General features: G+C 39.2%; 1 protein-coding gene across 5 annotated transcripts in view; it reads left to right on the top strand.

The window, feature by feature from the left end:
• Positions 1-17555, top strand: part of Setd2 (SET domain containing 2, histone lysine methyltransferase) — a 96429-nt gene that overhangs the window by 57538 nt on the left and 21336 nt on the right. For 4 of the 5 annotated variants that reach the window (XR_012909947.1, XM_075964424.1, XM_075964423.1 and 1 more), the window contains 4 exons: positions 5355-5403; positions 5764-5944; positions 7694-8363; positions 13103-13237. Coding sequence is in view for 3 of the 5 variants with exons in the window: in XM_075964424.1 (XP_075820539.1) it covers positions 5355-5403; positions 5764-5944; positions 7694-8363; positions 13103-13237 (1035 nt within the window). In the remaining 2 variants the exon portion in view is untranslated. Of the gene's footprint in view, positions 1-5354; positions 5404-5763; positions 5945-7693; positions 8364-13102; positions 13238-17555 lie in introns of those variants that run through there. The other variant, XR_012909948.1, reaches the window with a different exon arrangement.

Here is a 17555-nt window from a genome sequence, read left to right as displayed (position 1 = left end):
CCAGGCAAAATCTGAGTTAGTTTTTTTGGAAATTTAGAAAAATTTGGAAATTTTTCTACTTAAATAAAAAGTTTTTTATGGTTTGAATCAAACAGAATGAAAATGATAGGTAAACTTTTTGTCAGAACATAATTCCAACACTCTGGAAGTAGTGGCAGAAGAATGAGGAGCTCAAAGTCATCCTCAAATATACTGAGTTTGAGATTAGCTTGTACTATGGGACATACTGTCTTCAAAAGACAAAAAGGTTTGTGTTTTGTACAAAATCTAGGCTTGGATGATTACAAACTAGTATTATTACTTAATCTTTATTCTCTTTTACATATAATGTACATATAGTAATAACCTCTTTTTTAGCAGTGTTAAAAATAATATATGAGAATCAAGTTTCAGCCATTCTTCTGGGTGTTGTTTTTTCTTAAACAGTCTCAGGTAGCCCAGGTTTGCCGGGAACATGCTATGTCGCTAACGTTACCTTGAACTTTTTTAAACATCCTGCCCCAGCCTCCCAAGTCCTGTTGCTACAAGTGTGCTAATTCACCAATTCCTAGAATTTCTGCTGTGCTGTGAATTCCTTTGTGGCAGGCAGTGTATATCTTAAGTATTACAAAATAAGAGCATTGGTATATGCTTTTAGGCTGTAGTTGATACTTTTGTTTTCTACATTAGCAAACTAGATTTCTACAGGTAACTCTCTTCAGTTGGTCACCACCCTGCTATTTGAGATAGTTTATGTAATATTGTGTGGCTGATTTTTATAAATGAGTAAAATTTCGCTTGTTAATCTACTTAACAATTGAGCGTGAACTATCTACTGGCCACTGTCTGATGCTAGAAATATAGCAAAGAAAAGACGTTCTTGGCTCATAACAGTTATAGCTTGAGTGTATATGTGTGTTAGTTGGGAGTACTACCTAAGTGCTAAAGAAATGAAAAAAAATGATATCTAAATATTGGATGGAGTGAAGAAGTAAGATTATTTTAGGCTTCTCTGAGATGAAGGGTTGAATGCAGAGCCACAGAGCTGTCTTATGTGCTGGTCTCCTGATGAGAATGAAGAAAGTGAAGTGAGTGTTTTTTGTTTGTTTTCAAGACAGGGTTTCTCTGTAGCTTTGGAACCTGTCATGGAACTAGCTTTATAGACCAGGCTGGCCTCAAACTCACTGAGATCCACCTGCCTCTGCTTCCCTTAGTGCTGGGATTAAAGGGGTGCACCTCTACCACCTGGCAAATGAAGTGATTTTAATATTTTCTTCAATGGATTCACTGACCTATGACTGACATCTTACCTGGTGGACTTCCTATTAGTTAGACTGATACATTAATACTCTTCATTTACCACATAAAATGATCCAAAGAAATTTTGCAGTTGTCTTCACAAGGCAGTTTCCTGCTTATTTTTCAAAATATAATGGGACTTTGGTACCATCCATTTTCAGTTTTAGGAGTTCAGTTTCCTAATGCATAAATTGAGGAAGGAGTGGATAATCCATTTCCTTGTAGTTTTGACTTCATAAAGTGGAAGGTGAAGTTATTCAACTCACAATCTTGGGTAGACATTAATAACTCGTTCTGTTTACTTTTAGGTGGTACTGCTCATCTTTACTACAGTTAAATTATCAACAGTCAGTGCGAGTAATTTATTTTGTGAATGTAAGAAATCTGTTTTAAACAACAAACATGTAGTTTGGAGAGGTGGCCCAGCAGATAAGAGCATGTATAACCCTTGCTCTTCTTGGGATTCTGAGTTCAATTCCTAGCACACGTACCAGCTGGCTCACAACCACCTGTAACTTAGGCTCCAGGAAAATCCAGTACCTCTGGCCTCTGGGGACCTGTGTTCATGTACATATGCCATTTACACACACATGTAAACAGAGATTGCTCTTTTGTTTTCCAGCCACCCAGATGTGAATAGTTACATAGAAACTATATTAATTACAGCACTGTTTGGCCCATGGTTCAAGCATATTTTTAGCTAGTCCTTACGTCTTAAATTAATCCATTTCTTTTAATTTGTGCATCACCACAAGGCTGTGGCTTGCCTGTCAGGTTCCAGCATCTGTCTCCTTTGGTATCTGCCTGAACCTACCTTGTTTCCTCCTCTTATCTCTCCTTGGATTTCCTGCCTTGCTATATTCTTCCCTGCCATAGGCCAGGCAGTTTCTTTGTTCACCAATAGTAATAAAAACATATTAACAGCCTACATAGGGGAATTCCTCACATCACACATACACATAACTTTAAAATAATAATAATAGAAAAACAACAGAATCATGTGTGTGTAACACTGCATGTGGGAAAGACATTTTTTCCTCACTGTCCCCTTCTACTATGTTAGTCCCAGAAGACACCCTTGTTCTACTCTCTTGCTGGCCTCAGAATATATTTCCAAGTTAGCAGTTTATATAAACTTTTGAAGGTGTTTAATGGCACATTAACTACCATCACAGAGTCTGCACCTTTTTAAGTCTATAAGGGTTTTTTTGTTTGTTTGGTTTTTTTTTTTTTTGGTGGTTTTCATAAACACTTATAATGTCAGGATCCTGTGGAAAGAATATCCTGTGTTATCTGTAAGTGGACCTTTGATATATCTATTCAAAGTTTTCTTTATGAATGAACATGTCAAATTTTTAGTGCCTAGATTTACATAGTATTTTCAAATAGTTGTTCAGATTAATTTGCAGTACAGATGGTTGCTGTTAAGTAGCAACTTTACTTTTCCCCAAGTTTGGTTACTTGGTGGAATGGAGAAACCAGAGCTGAGAGTGTTAGCTTGTCCCCTCCTGCCTTTGTCCCTGATACAGTACCCACAGCTAGAAACTGACAGCTAGGTGATTGTAGACATTCCCGAGAAGAGAAGGGAGTAGCTGATTGAAATATATCCTCTCAGCAGGCAAAAGCTGCTCAAAAAGAGAGAGAGAGCCCCCATGCTCTTGTTGGACTAGAAGTCCAAACATCAGGGAAGAGTTGCTCCAGACACCATTCATATAACCACAAATTGATGCAAAAGCAAGAGGATTTTTATTCTGTCATGACAGGGTCCTTCAGGTTCAGGATATGAAGGGCAATGATAGCTGTTACAGTCCATCTTTTAAAGCGAAAAGTCAAAGACACAAGTGGGGGGAACCTGTAGGTTGTTTTCCAACTTATTGGATTGGCTTATTCAAAGGGTTACTAGCAATGATTGGTCTATTCCAGGGCAGGAGAATAGTTCCTAGTCAGGTGATAAGGGAGAGCATCTCTGTGGTCTTCCTGACCTTTGGTTCAGTGACTAAATCAATACATCAGGAACTGAGTCAACATCTGTGGGTTGTATTTGCCTCAATTCCCAAAATGGAGTTATGTTTGAAGATTATTCACAAGGACACAGGGGGATGAGCAGTCCAGCATGTGGTTATTTACAAGGACACAGGAGGATAAGCAGTCCAGTATGGGGGGGGGGCACCACTGTACCTTTTCCAAGATAGAGTGAGTGTAAGGTTTTAGAAAAATGTCTTAGGGTTGAGGGGGGCTTACAAATGCATTTAGAGTCTTTCACTCTGAGCCAAGGGCAGAAAGATAGTTCGTTCCCAGAGGCTTTGTTGCTAGGAGCCCTCAGAACTTTTAAGAAAAGCCAGTAAGTACTGCAGTGGTCCTCAGCTTTCACTGTGCATTACTTTATATCAGGAGCTTTTTACAAAGAAGGATTTTTGAAACCCGCAACTCAAGATTCAGTTTGCCTTGGGTGTTACTAATATAAAAGACTTTCTGAAATTATTGTGCATCTGTAGTAAAGAACCACAGTTTGGTGGCACATGCCTTTAATCCCAGCACTTAAGAGGCAAAGACGGGCAGATCTCTGTGAGTTCGAGGCCAACCTGGTCTACAAGAGCTAGTTCCAGGACAGGCTCCAAAGCTACGGAGAAACTCTGTCTTGAAAAACTAAATAAATAAAAATGAAGAACCACAGTTCTAATAAAAGTCCTGAACATGAGAAGGAGGATTCTAGGGGTAAGGAGAATGGAGGAATCTACATTTGTGCCTTAATCTCAGGGCCTCACTATATGGCTCTGACTGTCCTGGAACTCTGTCTGTAGACCAAGAACTCATGGAAATCCACCTACCTCTGCTCCCTGAGTGTTGGGATTAAAGCCTCATGACTCCCTGCTTGAATAATTCATCTTCGCCCTTCTTCAGTTGTGTAACATGGACTGTTTCTCATTTTCCTCGAATATTACTAGATCTAACTATAATGTGAAATGAGTTTAGTTTTCTTGGAGTACATTCTCAAAATTGGGTTACACAGATGGTAACTAGACAACATGGGTGTGAGTAATATTACACAACTGTTACGGGAGAGTATTGTTATGTGCCATTGAGAATGTGTAGACTTGTCATTGATTGGCTTACTTCACTCAGCCGGGTAAGAACTTGTGCCCATGCACTACCAGTGTGGAACTGTCAGACCAGAAAGCATATTCTTCAAATTACATAGCAAGTATATGTATTTTGAGGCATAAAAACATAGTTAACATTATCTTGATCAGTTTTGGTATAATACTAGATGCCATTTTGGGAGTTATTGATGAACTAATCATAGTGTGCATCTTTCTCTTCCCTCTCTCTGCCTGCCTGCCTGCCTGCCTCCCTCCCTCCCGCCCTCCTTAGCAGTCCTATGAAAGTAGATAATTTGACTATTAGTGGGGTTTTTGCATCCATAGAAAAATACACTGAATTGCCCAGTGTGTCCCAAGACCTTATTTTTTTTTCTCTAGCATGGCAAAGCATGTGACGGTAGTGGAGCTAAAGCATAGTTCAAAAAGTGGAATGCTTGCCTGGGGTGTGTGAGAGAGACCGTGGTTTTCATTCCTATGCTGACCAGTAAGGATTGTCTTTATACGTGTAATTTTCAAAGTATTTTTATATAACTGAGTTACTGCTCTTAGAGAGAATTTTTGGTGAGACATTAGAATTGTCCTTATTAATATACTCAGTAAAGAAATTATAGATGACTTCTATTGCATTTTTTTGCAGGAATATATGTGTGTGTCTGTGAATTAGAATTCTCAGGAAGTGTGTTCTTGTCAGAAATAGTCATTTATTCTGCTGTGTTGTGAGATAATGCAACCTTGGGAAATGTAAAATATATACCTATGTATACAAATTCTTTTGCTCAATTTCATACGGCTAGGTCTTATTTAAAATCAAATGCATTAAATTTTAGAGAATAATTAAATACCGACCAATCTGTTTTCCTTGTAGTATTTTCCCTACTTCCCCCATACCTTGATGTTATCATGAAATCTGTCAATTTCAAAGCATCCATTTCTTTATTTCACACTGTTAACTCATCTTCTCCCACCCCCCCACAGGAGGTATATCGAATTCCAAAGAAAAGTCAAACTGAAAAGGAGAGCACGGGTAGGTTGAAGAATATTTGTGTAGATCGATTTATAAGAATTCTGTAGTTAATTGAGGAGCCGTTGGGGATCTGCAAAGGGTGATCTTGAACTTTTTTAGGACCAATCTTTTATATAGTAAATTCAGTCTTTCTCTTGTATGTGAAATCTTGCTTAGCCTCAGACTTAGAATAAGGAAGTAGGAATTTGGTTTTGATTCATCGGTGTCAAGTAACTAAAAATTAGAACCTTTAAATTCAGAGTCAGGACTAAATAAGGGGAAGAGTTCATACATTTGCTATTGGATAGAAGTTTTATTATATATATGATGTGTTACTTTCCAACTAAAATAAACTTTACAAATAATAACTTATCCCCCTAGGAACTGAACGAGGAAGGGATGCTACTGTCTTCAGAGATCAAACCATTCCAAAGACTCCTAACAGGTCGAGAGAGAGAGACCCAGACAAGCCAGCTCAGAATAAAGAGAAAAGGAAACGAAGGGGCTCTCTCTCACCACCGTCTTCTGCCTATGAACGGGGAACAAAAAGGCCAGATGATAGGTAAGTGTGAGTTTTTCTTATTTTGGCAATTTGAAAGTTTCCAAGTCAGGTACAAAGAAAGAGATGAAAATGGAGTAGTAGACTGGTGAGATAGTAGGTAAAGGAGCCTGCTGCCTGAGATTTGATCTTCAGTTTGATCCCTGGGACCCATATGGTGAAGAGGAAGCTGTCTCTGACTCTTTAACATCCATCCACATTTGTGCTGTGGTGCACATAAAGACATCACTTGCATACTAAATAGACTGGAATAGACTTTTCCTTCTCCCTCCCTCCCTCCCTCCCTCCCTCCCTCCCTCCCTCCCTCCCTCCCTCCCTCCCTCCCTCCGTAGCAGAACTTGTTGGGAAAAGAAGGGTTTCAGAGTTCAGAAGGAGGAGGATGGAAATGGGAGGGTGTACAACTAAAATTCATTATATATGTGTATGAAACTTTCAAAGAGTTTTTTTAATAAATAAATAAATAAATGGGGCCGCAGAGATAGCTCAGTGAGTAAAATTACTCAGTTTTAGCAACCTAAGTCCCTCAAGTTGTTCTCTGACTTTCAAAATTGTATTATGGTGTGTCCACTCACACACACATAAAATAAATATTTGGAAGAAAGGTTTATTTAACAACAGCAAAAATAAGTATTTGAATTAAGACTGGGCACAGTAGCATATAGTTGTAATTCCAGCATTAGTGTAGCAGAGGTAGTAGGATTGTTGAAAATCCAGAGCCAGCCTAGTCTACACGACAAGTTCCAGGCTAGCCAGAGTTAGATTGTGAGACCCTATCTCAAAAGGTCTGAAGATAGATTTGTTTTTTCATAGTAATAGATGTGAAGATTAATAGTGTTTTGCAATTTGTATTTAACCTCATATATTTGTATTTTATTTGTTTATTCATCTCTTTTAGAAAGGATTTCACTTTGTTGCTGTAGTTGGCCTAACTTACAGCTAGCTAGTATTCCTCCTTCCTTAGCCTCCTGTGGGCTGAGATGACCAGAGTCAGCTGCTACTACTGGCTTTTTGTATAGGTGTTGAGGATAAAGCTCAGATCCTCCTGCTGGACAGCAGACACTTTTCTGACTTATTCTTGGGACTTTAGGAGCACTGGTTTTAAAATCTCTATATGTGTGCTTACAGAATCAGCCTCAACTCTGAAGAATAGGAAGCTGGTGTAACTAGTCTAAGAGTAGAGGTGGAATTATTCACATGTTGGATTTCCCAGATTTCTGTTCTGGCTACCAGGTTCTTTTTGTTTGTTTTATTGTTCTCTGGATTGAACACAAGGCCTCGTACCTTGTAGACACTTTGCCCATGAACTATATTCCCCAGCCCAGTATATTTTAAAGATTAATTTTTTTAAAAATACATATGTGTGTGCACACATGCAGGAACATGAGTACCTTTGTATGCCAGAAATGGAGTAGTTATAAGCAGTTGTGAGCTACCTGACAGGGGTGTTGAGAACTGAACTCTGGTCCTCTGCAAGAGCAGTATGGGCTCTTAACCGCCGAGCCTTCTTCCTAGCTCCCCCCCTCACTTTTTTTTTTTTCATTTGTGCAGTGGTGGCATTGAATTCAATCAAACAATTCTCATTAACTAATTTTGAGTATGACTTTTAGCCAGTGCCAAATTAAATTAGACTTGATGTAGTTAGTGGTTACTTCATAATTTGAGAAGAATTATCAATGTGTGGCTTACTGTTTTATAAGTATTTTGGTTATATCCATGATTTGGTAATCTTTTGTGGTATTGTTTTCTTTATAGATATGATACGCCAACTTCTAAAAAGAAAGTACGAATTAAAGACCGAAATAAACTTTCTACAGAGGAGCGCAGGAAGTTGTTTGAGCAAGAGGTAGCACAGAGGGAGGCTCAGAAGCAACAACAACAGCTGCAGAACTTGGGGATGACATCACCACTACCTTTTGACTCTCTGGGCTATAATGCCTCTCATCACCCCTTTGCCGGCTATCCACCAGGTTATCCCATGCAAGCTTATGTGGATCCCAGCAACCCTAATGCTGGAAAGGTGCTTCTGCCCACACCCAGCATGGACCCTGTGTGCTCTCCTGCCCCTTATGATCATGCTCAGCCCTTGGTAGGACATCCCACAGAATCCCTTGCTGCCCCTCCATCAGTGTCAGTGGTGCCACATGTGGCAGCCTCTGTGGAAGTTTCCAGTTCACAATATGTAGCTCAGAATGAAAGTGTGGTACACCAAGACTCCAATGTTCCTGTAATGCCAGTACAAGCTCCAGGCCCCGTTCAAGGACAGAATTATAATGTCTGGGATTCAAACCAACAGTCTGTCAGTGTACAGCAGCAGTACTCTCCTGCACAGTCTCAAGCAACCATATATTATCAAGGACAGACATGTTCAACAGTCTATGGTGTGACATCTCCATATTCACAGACAACTCCACCAATTGTGCAGGTAACTAATTGGAAACTCTGTTCATATTTTAAATCTTGTTAATGCCATGCTAATTGAATCTGGTGGAAGAGAAAGCCTGCTGTTGATGACCTGATTTCACTTGAGATGCTAGTTAATCTGATAAAAAGGAAAAAGTGATGTCATTGATTATCTTGTTTGTTTTCTGGTGCTAACGATAAAACCTGGGACCTTATGCATGAGCTCATCAAGCATTCTCCCATTGAATTATACCCCTAGACCTTGGATCTATTGCATTGATATTGATTATCTACTATGTAAAATGAAATGGGGGGCGGGGAGACTAATACTTTTTTAATTAAGACAGGGTTGATAGATAAAGCTTTGATAAATCTTTTTTTTTTAAAGATTTATTTATTTAATGTACGCTGGTGTTTTGCCTGTATATACTCTGTGTGAGGGTTTCGGATCCCCTAGAACTAGAATTATAGACAGCTGTGAGCTACCATGTGGGTACTGGGAATTGAACCCAGGTTCTCTGGAAGAACAGCCAATGCTTTTAAACCACTGAGCCATCTCTCCAGCCCCTTGATAAATAAATCTTGCCTGAAGACCAGAGGCAAAGCTAAAGCCATTAGAGGTCAGGCAGTGGTGACACACACCTTTAATCCCAGGATTTGGGAGACAGAGTCAGATGGATCTCTGTGAGTTCAAGGTTACTCTGGGCTACACAAGATCAATGCAGAAACAAATTCAGGTGATGGTGGCTTGCACCTTTAGTCCTAGTAGTAGGGAGTCATATGCCGTTAACCCCAGCACTAGAGGTTAAAATGGGAGGAAAGAGAAGCTTAGTCTTTTTAATCTACTATTGCCCAGCCTTGGTAAGACTTCTGTAGTGATTTGGCTGCTCTGTTTTTCTGGTTGAACCCCAATTTCAGTGTCTGGGTTTTTATTATTCGTGCTACACAGAGCCTCTTCATGTAGCCCAGCCTGTCCTGGAACTCAGTAGACCAGAATGGTTTTGAATTCACAGAGATCTGCCTGCCCCTGCCTCCCAAGTGCTGGGATTAAAGGTGTGCACCACCACTGCCCCAGTGAAGACTACTTTCTTAAGACTAGTATGTCACAGTTTGCATGTGTAAGGAATTTAGAAGCAACTCAGTTTGAGTGGTCTGGATCAGATTCCATGAAATTAGAGACAAGCTATTTTCAAGGTCTGTAGTCATCTGAAGGCTAGATTAGGAATGGAGGATTCACTTGACAGCCATTCACAACCAAGGCTTCCCAGTAGAATTACCCACAGTTCCTATCACTTTATTTTATCTGTTCATCACAAAGGGAAGAGTGTGTGTGTGCCAGGAGGTGGGAATCACTGGAGAGTCATCATCATGTAGGTTTGACCACTGTAGTCTGTAATGAGAATAACTTGTGTTGACATAATTGTAGTTTTCAATGCTAATCACTGAATCTAGCTCCTCGCACAATTCAACTATATATGCTTTGAGTTTCTCTAAGAATGTTCATCAGGGAATCCATAAAAATACTCTTATTTCTGGGCTGAGGGAATGAATAGCTTAGTGGTACAGTGTTTGCCTAACACACATATAACTCTGGTTTTGACACCTTATTCTGTAGAAAAATAAAAAGTTCTATCCCAGTCTGGTTGCTGAAGTGTTTAAAAGTCTAAGCTACAGCAATGGAAGATTCAAGACTCCTCAGGGCAGGAGAGATGGCTCAACTATTAAGATTGTTGTTCTTCTAAAGGACTAGAGTTTAGTTCATAACGCCTACGTCAGGCAGCTTACAACTTCCTGTAACTCCAGCTCCACCTTCTGGACTTCAAGGGCACCCACACACATGCAGTCACATATAAATAAATAATAAATATTTAAAATACTCTCAATAAAATCTGGGCACAGTGGCTCATGCTTGCATTGTAATATTAGCAATAGAAGGATGAGGCAGAAGACTTTCATGTTTAAAACTAGCTACCTAGACTTTGTCTTAAGCAACCCTGTAAGATTCCATAGTATAAATCTAATTGGCTTTATGGTATTTTTTTTCAGACTTACCTTTTTTCATTATATATACCAATCCAAGTTCCCACTCCCTTCTCTCCTCCCATTCCCTCCACATATCTCCCACCCCACCCCCAGCCACTCCTCAGAGAGGGTAAGGTACATTGCTTTGGGGAGGGTCCAGGGCCCTCCCTACTGTATCTAGGCTGAGCAAGGTATCCATCCAAAGAGAATAGGTTCCCAAAAAGCCAATACAAGTGATAGGTATAAATCCTGGTGCTTTTCCTTCCTACCCCCTATCCTTCAGTGAGCAAAATTTCTTTGGGGTTTAATTATTAGTTTTAGGACTTGGAGCTGGGCAGTGGAAGCACACATCTTTAATCCCAGCACTTGAGAGGTGAAGACAAGTAGTTTTCTGTGAGTTCGAGGCCAGCCTGGTCTACAATGCAAGTTCCAGGACAGCCAGAGTTGTTAATCAGAGAAACCCTATCTCAGAGGAGGGGAAAAAAAAGATAATTGTGACATCTATCCCTGTATGAAATAAGATGACAGACTCTGAAGATTTCTTAGTCTGAGTAATGTAGAAATCCTCTAACATGGTCTAATAGATTAATATCGTCTCGCATATTCTAAATGGATTACTTTAGTAGTTCTGAGAAAGAAAATAATGAAAGTTCAAGGCAAAAGTAAGTTAATTGCAAGATTGTTAAGTAATCTAGCCAAGAGAATAGAATTTTTATGATATCCATGTGAAAGAATATATAAAGACAAAGTTAACAGAATTTGCTAATAGATTGGGAAGAAAAGCCAGAATTTTTTTTTAAACAATTCTCGGCAGTATCTGATGTTAAGCTTTCTGGGTTACAAAATTCTATTTAGTCATTAGCTGCCTCTAGCCACTCCAAAACCTTAAATTGAAGTCAGGATTGCAAGTATATAGGAAGGTTCCGGTACCTCTACTTTTAAACATTGATAATCGTTTGCTGCCAGTAATTTCTGTTCTTATTGACTTCTGATTATTATCTGGCTGTGTATTAATTAAAAAAATTTTTAATAGTGCATTTCCTGTTTTACTCTGATTTGGGATCTGAACCCAGCCTGACTTCATAACCCCCTTGTGACATCAGAAAATATATTCTGATAAAGGGAAGTCTCATTGAAGATTCAGTCTCCTTTACTAACCTGTGATTGTAATCATCAGAGCTTATGTCCGATGCCATGTTCTGTTCAAGGAAGATTTGGATTCACATTTACAAAGAGGCAGAGAATAATAGTACGTATGGGAAAAATGACCTCGGACCATTGCCATTGAAAAACTGAGTGTCTTCTCAAGGAGAAAATGTCTACTAGAAACACTTTTACTTTGTTAGACTATCTTAAGTTTTCTTATTTGGTCCTAAGTAGAAGATTTAAGCTATAAATTTGGATAGTTAAGGCAACTTTGATAACTTTGAAACTAAGTACCTAAGAATTCTGATGGATATTAGCCATTTTGGTGTTGATCTTTTTTAAAAGTTTATTATATTTTGTGTATAAGCATATGTGATATGGTAGTCTCATTTTAAGGAAAATATTTCTAGACCAGAGAGATAACTCAGTGGGTAAAGTTCTTGATTCACAAGCATGATGGCGTGAGTTTGACTCTTAGTAGCCTTGTAAAGACAGAAGCTAAGACTAACTTCATGTTGTCCTCTGGCTTCTACATGTATACCATGGGATGCACACTAATATGGACTAATATTTTAAATAGAAAGTTTTAAAGGCCAGCCTGGTTTAACAGGTGAAGACCTCTTGCTACCAGGTTTGACAACCTGAACTCCATCTTTGGAACCTAGCTGGCAAAGATGAAAGAGCCAACTTTTTCATACTGTTTGGGGTTTTTACTGTTATCATTTAGACTTCTTTTATTTTGGAATTGTATTGATGCTTTTGTTCATACTTGATAGTATCTCAGTCCCGGGCTCAAAACTGTCCTTGAGTGAAGTATCTAGATCTAGTCAGCTCCTAATGTTTCTAAAGCAATTAGACACATTGTTTTAGTAAAATTTTCTACCGTTGAGGAGTAATATGAATAGATTTACATCTTAGACATAATCCTTATTTCTTAGAAGACTCGGATGGGAGCAGCTACCTGCACCTGATCATTTAAGGTTGAGAGGTGGAGGGCTTTCATTCTGGATTATTTCTCTGCTTATTAAAATTTTAGATTCATTATATCCTTCTATCTTCACTGTAAACAAAAAGAAGTTGGGTCGGGGGAGTACTTCCCAAAAAGAGCAGAATGGAGAGGTGTGTCTGTCTGTCTGTCTGTCTGTCTGTCTGTCTGTCTGTAAATCCCTGGGGCAGCAGTCATCGTTCCAGTTCTCTGAAAGTTAAATAGTTAGACAGTATCTGTGAATAAAAGAGGAAAAACACTTGTGTGCTTGTTTACTTCTGTGCTAAATACATTGGTGTGAGGTTGAAGTAAATGAATTATTCGGTGATGCACTTCTTCAATCCCAGAACTTGGGAGGCATTTTGCAGGAGGAATCTCTAAATTCAGAACCAGTCAGAGCTACGTAGTAAGACTCTGTCTCAAGCAACCAAACGAAACCCTTCCGTGTTTGAAACAAAATTGTTGTACATCTTTGAAGCCAAACATACATATAAAAAGTATCTTTTTAAAAGTGTGTGTGTACTGCATCATACTGGAAGTCAATTACTAACTCACATAGTACGATGCAGAGAAATATAAATTTTGACTTTGTTCGTTTTGTCTTTTAGAGTTATGCCCAGCCAAGTCTTCAGTATATCCAGGGACAACAGATTTTCACAGCTCACCCACAAGGAGTGGTGGTGCAGCCAGCTGCCTCCGTGACTACGATAGTTGCACCAGGGCAGCCTCAGTCCTTACAGCCAGTAAGAAATGTTTTACTTGTTAACCCTCTCATTGGGTGTATATCTTGTCTTTTCATTTTATTTTTTTAGTATTCATTATAATACCAGTTTTTATGTCGATACAATGAAGTCATACATTCTGTGAAATTACAGTCACATGTATTAGCTAGGATCCTTTGTGTTACTTCCCTTGAATGATCTTATATTTTTATATAGTATAAACTTTTGAAGTAATAATTTTCTAGACACAAGGCACGGAATGATGATATATAAACCTGTAATTCCAATACTCTGGAGATAGGAGAATCATGAGTTCAAGACTGGCCTTGGCTACACAGTGAATTGAAGGGCAGACAGGGTGGTGTCACAGTCAAGACCTTGTCTTGAAAGAACTAATTTTGGGGTCAATGAGATAACTAAACTAGTAACTTTTTTTTTTAAATTTATTTATTAAGTATACAGTATTTTCAGTACTCTGCCTGCAGGCATGCCTGCAGGCCAGAAGAGGGCACCAGACCTCATTACAGATGGTTGTGAGCCACCATGTGGTTGCTGGGAATTGAAGTCGGGACCTTTGTAAGAGCAGGCAGTGCTCTTAACCGCCGAGCCATCTCTCCAGCCCAATTAGTAACGTTTTTGTTGTGCAAGCCTGTAGCACTTTTGTAAAGGTGCATGGAGAGCACTGATGCACAAAGTGGTTTGCTCTCGTACCCCATCACGTGGTAGCATGCATGTTCCTGTACTGACACACAACACATCACAGTAATAACGACATCTTCAATTTTTTTCTGGAATACCCATTAGTATTTGCGGAGTACTAGAAGATAAGATATAATGAACAAGACTAGGGATGTAAAGTATGTAGTACACTTCTCTTGGCATGTTGTATATGTATAATATTGAGTGATGTTTGTAGTATCCTGAAATATAGATAGAAGGATATGGTAAAATCTTGATGAAGTACTATTATTAGTTTTCAATAAAATGGGATTGCAATTGGACTTGGAAAAACTAAGTAGAAGTACTATGATCATATTGTATTAGAACACTTGACAGTTTCAGAGAGAGTCTTGTTGCAATCTGGCAGTTGATGGTGGCTTTAAAGAGATGGGGAAAGTAGTTGAGATAGAATTAAAATACTTTATGTGAAACAACTTGAAAGTAAACTGAATGAGCCTATAGGGAGTATTTGAAGGTTTGCTATAAGTTGGCTCTGCTAGGCATTATGAGTATGATGACTAAGATTCTTTTCCTGTTGAAAACTGACATGCTAAATAAGAGAGGTGATGATCAATTTGTCTAAGTCACTGTTCTGTTGCTGTGGAAAGACACCATAACCAAGGCAAGGCAACTCTTATAAAAGAAAGCATTTAATTAGGGGTTTGCTTACACTTCCTCCAACAAGGACACACCTCCTAATCCTTTCAAACCATACTGCTCTGTGGTGACTAAGCATTCAAATATATGAGCCTGTGGGGGCCACTCTTATTCAAACCAACACATTCCACTCCTGGCCCCCATAGGCTGTAGCCATATCATAAAAAAGCATATCAAAAGCAGGCCGCATACTTTCAACATACAGTGGCACAGGATAGACATTACAATTCCAAAAGGGAGGAAAGGGAGCATGGTGAGGAAATACTGGACCAAAACAACACTGAAAACCAGCCAGGCAAAATCCAAATTCTGCATTTCCATGTCTGATGTCAAGATACTTTTAAGATGTCCAACTCCTTTCAGCTCTGTTGACTGCAACACACTTCTATGTGTGCTGGTTCCACACTTGGTCTCCAGCTTTCCTCAGCAGGTATCCCACCACTCTGACATTTCCATCTTTTGGTCACCAACACAGCCCAGGCTTCACCTTCACACCTTTGTGCAATAGCCTTTGTAGGCCTTTATACAAGGTCACCTTTGACACACATCTAGCTTCAGTGGCTTTTTTTTTTTTTAAAGCCTTGACTTTAAAGCCGAACCTGCCAAGTTCTACTGCTTATAGGGCTAAACCTTGGTCCCCTTATTCAATTACACTCTATCAGCTTTCTGTTGATAGTTTTCTTCCCTGCTTAACAAGGTAGAAGTTTAGTTGGGTGGGCTCTTACCCTGGAGCCACCACTTCATTTACTCCATTTAAAGCATAAGGCTTTACTTTTATTATCTCCTTGTGCACTGGACTTAGCTCCATGACACTCTCTGTTTCTCCTTTTCTTCTTAAAAGAAAACTGTGCATTTTATATTTCTTTGTCCAGCTTACTGCTTGTATTCTAGATCTGCATGTGAGTGATTATTAATAACCACACAACATGATCAGATCTTGAAATCTCTGTAAAGGCCATTAATCCAGACCTCATCAATTTAGCCTCAGGCAGATTTTTAGGACAAGAGTAGAAAGCAGTCACATTCTTTGCCGAAAATAATCACAAGAATTGTGTCTGGACCACTTACTAATATCTTTCCTCTCTGAAACCTCTTGAACTGGGCAGCCATAATCTTCACTGCTCTTACCACTGAGAGCAATACTATGCTCCTGCTAGTATGATCCATCAAGCACCGCTTAAAGCATTCAACTACTTTCCTAATCCAAAATCCACATTACAAGAGCAAGCAGCATGGTTAGGCCTGTCACAGCAATACCCCACTCCTGGTACCTACTTATGTCTTAGACACTGTTATATTGCTATGAAGAGACACCAGAATCAAGGTGGCTCTTATAAAAGAAAACATTTAATTGGGGGCTTATAGTTTCAGAGGTTTAGTCCATTATTGTCATGTCAAGGAACATTGTGACATGCTTCATGCTGAAACAGTAACTGAGAGCTGCATCCTGATCCATAGTCTGAGAGGGGTTTGGCATGGGCTTTTAAAACCTCAAAGCCCACCCTCCAGTAACCTACTTCTTCCAAGAAGGCCACACTTTCTAATCCTTTCAAACAGTGCCATACCTAAGCACTCAAATATATGTGCTTGTGGGAACCATTCTTATTCAGACCACCATACTTTAAATCATATTCAAAGTAGTCAAAGTGTAGTGTCATTAAAAAAGACTAATAAGCCAGGCGGTGGTGGCGCACGCCTTTAATCCCAGCAGAGGCAGGCGGATCTCTGTGAGTTCGAGGCCAGCCTGGTCTACAAGAGCTAGTTCCAGGACAGGAACCAAAAGCTACAGAGAAACCCTGTCTCGAAAATCAAAAAAAAAAAAAAAAAAAAAAAAAAGACTAATAAGATTGATGAGGTTGCTTATAACTTTAATCTAGCACTTGGGAGACTGAGACAGAAAAGTTGACATGAGTTTTATACCAGTCTGGTGTGTTAGTGAGTTCTAAGTCAGTCCTTGTTTCAAAAAGAAAAGAAAAAAAACAAGACATTTAAGGATTTGACTTGAAGAAAAACAGAACTGTTTCTAGATATAAGAATGATAATAGAAGAAGAGAATAGTCACTAATAATTTGGAGTAGGTCCCATCCCCCCCCCACCCACCCCACCTCGGTGTTCTGAGACAGGGTTTCTCTGTGTATCCCTGGCTATCCTAGAACTCACTTTGTAGACCATACTGTCTTGGAACTCAGAGATCCACCTGCCTCTGGGGTGCTTGGGGCTAGTGGTATACACTACCACACACCCAACTATTTTTATTTTAGTGTATGGGTATTTTGCTTATATATATGATGTGTATGTCAGGTTAAAAGAAGGCATCAGATACCCAGGAAGTGGAAAGTTGTAGGCTGCCAGTGGAAACTGGGCATCACACCTAGCTTTTCTGCAAGAAAAATCCACTGCAAGAAAAACCCAGAGTCATCTTGTTAACCCCAGTATCCTGGAGTTTTATATGCCATCATCATTGACTTTTGTTGTTGTTGCTCGCTGGTTTGTTTGTTTGTTTGTATTAACGCTGGTAAATATTGCTCTAGATGATAAGCTGTTAAGTATTTTTAAAGTGTGATACTTTAAATTTGGTTTTAATAGTTCCCTACGGGTTTTCATATGTATTGTCTTATTAGCTATTTCCCATAATAAACCTTTTATTTATCCTTTTTAAGGGAAACTAAATGTATACTTTTTGGTTTTTTGAGACAGGGTTTCTCTGTGGCTTTGGAGCCTGTCCTGGAACTAGCTCTGTAGACCAGGCTGGTCTCGAACTCAAAGAGATCCGCCTGCCTCTGCCTCCCGAGTGCTGGGATTAAAGGCGTGCGCCATCATCGCCCGGCAATGTATACTTTTTGTATTTATATAAGCGGGCATTTTGCCCAATTGTGGCATATTGAAAGAAATATCACTGATTAAAAATTTATGTGGGTGTTGTGTGTGTGTATATATATACATATATAAATATATACACACA

This window comes from Microtus pennsylvanicus, chromosome 3 (assembly GCF_037038515.1).
Source record: "Microtus pennsylvanicus isolate mMicPen1 chromosome 3, mMicPen1.hap1, whole genome shotgun sequence".
Taxonomy (NCBI): Eukaryota; Metazoa; Chordata; class Mammalia; order Rodentia; family Cricetidae; genus Microtus; species Microtus pennsylvanicus.
The sequence above is the reverse complement of the archived record's forward strand: the minus strand, read 5'-3'. Positions and strand labels throughout refer to the sequence as shown.